Below are 6,146 nucleotides of genomic sequence, written 5' to 3'. Positions count from 1 at the left end.
TTGATGTTGCCGATGTCGTTTACCGATTATTTAATCGGTTACAAGAATATCTTCCACAACAAACTGCAGTGTTATTTGATTGCCCTCAAACTATTAAAAGTTGCTTAATTTGCTCTGTGTCCGTGTTTCTCTCACTTTTTTGCTATCATTTTTTTCATATATAGCTTACATCAATCATTATTGATATTGTGTTACTCTGTTACTGTGTATAAACTGTATATCAATATTACTTCACTTTTGTTAATTTAAGTACCACCAGTACTTAAGAACACTTGCATGAACTAGCACACTATATTTGATATAATCCTATAGTACAGTAGTGTTGTGGTAGACTGGTAGTGTAGTACACCAATATCTTGCACATTGCTGTGGTCTCTATCACTGTCTCTGCGTAACTTGCACTAACTTTTAATTTCTATATATGCACCTTTTGGTTCTTAATTACCCTCTGCTTGATGCTAGTGGCTTTGTAACATAAAGCATGGTGAGTGGTGTAGTGCATTATTCATATGAACCATTAACCAGGCTCTGCAAGCACCATGTTAACCTGAGGGTTCCACTAGTATAGATATATTGAAATGTAATTCAAGTTTGGAAGAAAAAACAATGTTCAAATCACCTGAACTTAAGTAAATTTATTTAACAATAACTGATAATCATTAATAACACAGTAATTGATCATACTCTGTATCTCAGAGACAAAAAAATATGATGTAAAAAATACAGTGCAACAAAAATTAAGTATTTAACAACAGGTAAGTGATACAAATTCAATAATACTTGATCTGTTGATCATGACTAGAAGTGATTTCCTTATTACTAGGAAATTGGTAATAACTAATTAGCTTTCTTAAGCTAAAGCTACTGATTCTTCTAGTAGTCTGTCCTCCCTTTGCTCAGTAACTTTTCAGGTAAATATCTAATAGTAACTTAGTAAATAATACTATATATACTACTTACTAAATAATACTAATTATATAGTAATGTGCCTTATATATATTTCCAATGGAAATGGTAAAATTCAAATTTATTTCAGCCTTATATGGAGACTGAAATTAAATGAACTTTGACTAGAAATGAAGAGTAAAAATTAAACAAACAAGTTGAACAAGTGTAAACTTTTCACTACAAGCTACTTCTGTCTAGAAAAGGAATTCTGAATCACTTATTGCATTAAAACATCTTTAATCTTACATAAACATATCATACTCAAACTTGATAAAAGAAAAAGCTTCACAACCATTGGTTGACTAATGACTAGAGTTAGTCTAATGCAGAGCATAATGCCATGAAAACTTGAATATTTCTAAAAGAACCTTATGTTCTTGTTTAGGAAAATGTACATGTCCACATTATCATGGCTCATTCTGCTGCGTTTCTTGGACACAAGTTCTCCAGCAAGTGAGAAAACGCGTTCTGAAGGCACACTGCTTGCCTGTACAGAGAGTATCGCTTTGGCTAGCTTTGAAATCCTTGGAAAGAACATTTCATTCTTTTGCCACCATTGTAGAGTGGTTAGGTTGCTGTCAGAATCATTAACTTGACAGTTCAAATAACTTTCAATTTCTGCTTGCATTTGGTCTTTAGATTCAGTTTTGCTTACCCCTGTGCAAACAACATCTTCCAGCCAATCTTCATAGTCTAAAGATTTAATCTTTTTTTTAGGTGGCTGATCAGTATCAGTAGACTGAGATTCAGTGATGTCAATCAGGTTATGAACCAAGTTTTCCTCTGACGGTTGATCGAGTTGAGGCTCCAGTTCGAGTCTAGGAAGATCAGGCAAAGGTTGTGGTTGTAGTTGTACTGAGTTATTTGGAAGCACCGCTGGGACATTTGTTTTCATCAGTTTTTTCTTGTTTAATGCTAATTGTAATGCACTTTAAGTTTGATTTCAGTAACTCTTCTGCTTCTGCCTTTTTTGAAGGACAAAAATCAAAATCTTTTGTGTATGGACTCAAGATGCATCCTAAGAGAGCGATGCTTTGGTCTTCTACCTCAGTTCTGGCATTGAGCTGGTCAGACATTCTTTTCTTCATGGCCTTTATAACTGGTGGGTCATCATTGGCTTCTTCAAGAGACCGCTTTAACTTTGTGATGGCAGGAAGTACTTTGTTGATAGTTGGGGTTTTCTCTGAACACACAAATAGTAGTTACTTTTTGAAAAGGTCTTAACAAAGTAACTATCCTTTCTGCTAGGAGAGACTCCTCAAATGTGAACAAACAGTTCTGAACTGTGGTCTTAATATGCTTTGATGCTGACTCATCTGTTGCCACAGCCATGAGGGCAGGCATCTGCTCCAACAGCCTTTCCAACATGTCTAGGGTGGAATTCCACCGAGTAACCACATCAGTGATTAACTTGTGCCCTATTCCTTTCATTTGCAAAATTTTCTGCTTCTCCATAAGCTTGTCATTTGCACTGGTAGATGTATGGAAAAATGTTACTAGTTTGCGTCCTTTGCCTACTAATCTTCCAACTTCATTTACTTGCAATGCATTTTTTACAATGAGATTTAGTCTATGCCCATAACATCCAAAGCGTTGCCACTTGAGTATCCTAAATGCTTTCTGTTCGTTGGCAGCGTTATCGGTAGTTGCGATGCACACAGGCAAGGCCCACTTTGTCTTAACTTCTGTAAGAGAAGCGGCAATATTTTCAGCAGTGTGCGAACCTTCAACTTTAATTGTTCCCAGAACAGCAGACTGAAGTTCCCAATTATTGTCAATGAAGTGTACGGTTGTTGTGTTAAAACTTTCTGTGGCTAAACTAGTCCAACTGTCGTGAGTTATTGCTACCCCTTCGCAGTTCCTTATTTCCATTGACAGCTTTTGTTCAATTTCATCTTTCTTTTGCATTAGCCAACCCATTAGAGTTCTATCTACTAGGAAGCAAATATCTGAAAATGAAAATAATATTATTTAATGAAAATGAGCAACAATCTGTCAATTTGAATAACAAAATGGACAGAACTTTGAGGCTTTGAGCCCATAATTATTAACTTGAACATGCAATTAAGTGAATGAACTGACCAATGAGTTTTACTTAGAAACTATTCGAAGTTTTTTTAATGTATTATGGTCAGCCCTGGCCGCTCAACAGACTGCTAGGCTGATTTGTGAGTGTTACATTACAGTGATTAATGAATACAGAATTTAAAACACAAATTGAAATTGAAACACATGTACCTTGGTTCTAATGCATGAACAAAGTTTTTGAAGAAAACGTTGTCCACAAGGCTGAAGGGAAGTACTTTGCCTGCCATCATCTTCATTAGAGACTGATCTACTTCCTTTTTCCTTTCAGCTCCAAGCTTGTTGTTAGATTTCATTCCTACCATCTGATGCAAAGTTGTCTGGAATGTCTGCTTGGTTGAACCTGAAGCATCTCTATTGCCTAATTTTGTTAATTTATCTTTTTGTTTGCAGACTCGAGTGTCATGTAGTTTGTGTTCGTTGTCAATATGACTCTGGAAATTTGTTGTGTTTCCTGTAATAAAGAACAAATTTTTTACCGTTGTTTCTACTAATGAGATTTTATTAAAAATGTTTACAAAAATGCTAATAATCCACATATTTTTTTCTATCACCATGGAACAACAGTGAATATTATGACATGTTAATAATGTATAAGTAGTACTTTTATTACATTATGTAGTATCATTACTGTATTTGATTCATTAGTTTTATGTTGTACAACAGACTAAAGTACAGACGTAATATAAACGCAGGCTAAAAACCCCGTACACGACTACACGTACAACTAGATTATGCCAGTAAATATGTAGGTTCCGTGTGAATAATGAATTCATGAGAGTTAAGTAGTTTCGATAAGTTGAAAGTCTACTATCAACATTGAACCATATCTAAACCTACCTGTGTTCTTGTACACCTTCCTACAGAGCCGACATATTGCTTGGTTCATGTTGAGATTGCTTTTTGTCGGCGGCAAATTATCAGACATTTTAAGAAATCCGAAGTATTTCCATACTTCGCTTTTGGCTTTACTTCCGGGATGAGGGTATATTGTCTTGTTTTCCAACACTGGCAGCAGTTCATTGTCAGCTTTAAGTGGTTTTGTATCATCCTTAGCGCAGTCACCATCCACATGCGCCGCCATTTGCAATGGTTTTAAATGCTTAGAGTAGTCCCCCTTCGGTCGCGTTCGAATAGTTATTCATGGGTGCGTTCGGTTTAACTTTATCCGATTAATCGGTTACGGGAAACAAGAACCGATCATCGACATCGGAAGGCTCTAACAAGTCGTCAATCGATTATATCCGATGATCGACCCACCACTACCTATGGATAATAGAAAACAAATATATTGTGTAGAATTATGGATTTCAAAGTTAATTTTTATGACATAAAAATTAATGTTTGCTGGCCTCTTTGCTCATATTAGTATGATGATATTACACATGTTTTATTTCAATATCTGCTAATAAAAAAATCTTAAAGATGTTCCACCGCCGACAGAGCATAAATGATATTCATCATTCGAACAATAATTTGTGTTTAATCGTGTATATATATGCCTAATTAACACAAAAAATAATATAAAATAATTTATTTCGCCTTTGGTGCATGCGCAATCAGTACTTCATTTCATATAGAATATAGTGCCACGGATTTTTTTCGGGATGCAATTAATTATTTTTCATATTTTTAACTTAAAGTAAAATTAGAAGCTCAAAGTTTTCAATGGTGGTAATTGTGTAAAGTAAGTAACTTTTGTAACTGACGAAAAATACTTAATCGTCTGCTCCTGTTTTTGAAAGTGAAAAAATACCATTTGTCAGCGGTGGAGCATCTTTAAATACAAGTGACTAAAATTTAAAGAAGATAATTGTTTTTTATGAATATGTTAAAGTGTTAAGTGAATTTGTTGGATTATATATACTCAAAGCTTGAAAATCTTTGTCTGTTTAAAGTTAAAGTTTGGAATCTGTATGTCAGTGAAAACTCTAAGTCAGAAAATCTGTGTCAGTGAAAACTCTAAGTCAGAAAATCTGACTCAGTCAATATTACAAAGTTCAGAAATCTGTGTCACAGTCGGAATATTTTTCCAATTCTCTAAAATCCAACTGGATATAGAATAGGATTTTACAGACTGGGATTTTTGCTTCTTAGAAACAAAAATCCCAGTCTGTAAAATCCTATTCTATATCCAGTTGGATTTAGAAACTGCGTCTCGCACTTGGAGCTTTTCGAACAACACCTGTGAAGAGTCTCCATGTGGAAGCTAATGAGCCATCTCTAGACGATCGACGAAAGAAATTATCCTTACAGTATGCTGCTCAACTGAAATCCAACCCCAAAAATCCTGCATTTAACCTTGTATTCAATCCACAACACCAAGAAATATTTACAAAAGAGGCAAAATCCAGTGCATTACCCGAAGAACACAAATCCTCCTTTCGGGAGTGCATTAAGGCTTTCCCTGACCATGTTCAGATCTACACTGACGGATCAAAAGATGGTGATAATGTTGCGGCAGCATGCTGTACATCTAATCACTGCTCCTCTATCCGACTCCCGGATATTGCCTCCATTTTCTCTGCGGAAGCATGTGCTATCGGTCTGGCGCTTGACCATATCGAAGAACACCGCATTGAAAAGGCAATCATCTGTTCAGACTCTCTTTCGGTTCTTCAGGCTTTGAAATCAAGAAGCCCTAGAAATACTCTAATCCAAAATCTTTTAATCCGAACATTTCGATTATCTTCTAAAACTCAAATTACTTATCTCTGGATTCCCAGTCATGTGGGTATAAAGGGGAATGAACAGGCTGATGAAGCAGCTAAGACTGCTCTTCGCCTAGCACAAACAGATTTGAAACTACCATACACCGACATCAAACCTTACATTCAGTCAGCCATTCAAACACCATTGGCAACAAAGGTGGTCTACCGAAACAAACAATAAACTGTTTAAAATTCAACCTACACTTAATCCTAAACTGTCCAGTCGGAGAGATCGCAGAGAGGAAGTTGTTCTCTCTCGGCTCCGAACTGGACAAACATATTTTACACATTCCTATCTATTGAGAGGGGAGGATCCTCCTACATGCCATGCATGTGATTCTCCTCTCACAGTGGAGCATATTTTATTGCATTGTATTGATTTTAAACACATACGAGATAAAT

At 35.8% G+C, this 6,146-nt stretch overlaps 2 protein-coding genes across 3 annotated transcripts; both read right to left on the bottom strand.

Moving 5' to 3' along the window:
* Window positions 1-624: 624 nt before the first annotated feature.
* On the bottom strand, window positions 625-4,294 carry LOC138313943 (E3 SUMO-protein ligase ZBED1-like). Of its 2 annotated transcripts, XM_069254172.1 has the most exons (3): window positions 3,874-4,294; window positions 3,187-3,487; window positions 625-2,897 (listed from the first exon to the last, which is right to left on the bottom strand). In XM_069254172.1, the coding sequence occupies exons 1-3, from the start codon at window positions 4,115-4,117 to the stop codon at window positions 2,876-2,878; spliced, it is 567 nt and encodes a 188-aa protein (XP_069110273.1). In that variant the 5' UTR covers window positions 4,118-4,294; the 3' UTR covers window positions 625-2,875. The 2 variants fall into 2 exon arrangements, with proteins under 2 accessions (XP_069110273.1, XP_069110272.1); XM_069254171.1 differs by lacking the exon at window positions 625-2,897 and having other exon boundaries at window positions 3,123-3,487.
* LOC138313944 (E3 SUMO-protein ligase ZBED1-like) lies at window positions 2,071-2,856 on the bottom strand. The gene has a single exon (XM_069254173.1). It carries the CDS (start codon window positions 2,854-2,856, stop codon window positions 2,071-2,073), a length of 786 nt encoding a protein of 261 aa, XP_069110274.1.
* Window positions 4,295-6,146: the final 1,852 nt, after the last annotated feature.

Source organism: Argopecten irradians, unplaced genomic scaffold (genome assembly GCF_041381155.1).
Source record: "Argopecten irradians isolate NY unplaced genomic scaffold, Ai_NY scaffold_1094, whole genome shotgun sequence".
NCBI classification, from domain to species: domain Eukaryota; kingdom Metazoa; phylum Mollusca; class Bivalvia; order Pectinida; family Pectinidae; genus Argopecten; species Argopecten irradians.
The sequence above is the reverse complement of the archived record's forward strand: the minus strand, read 5'-3'. Positions and strand labels throughout refer to the sequence as shown.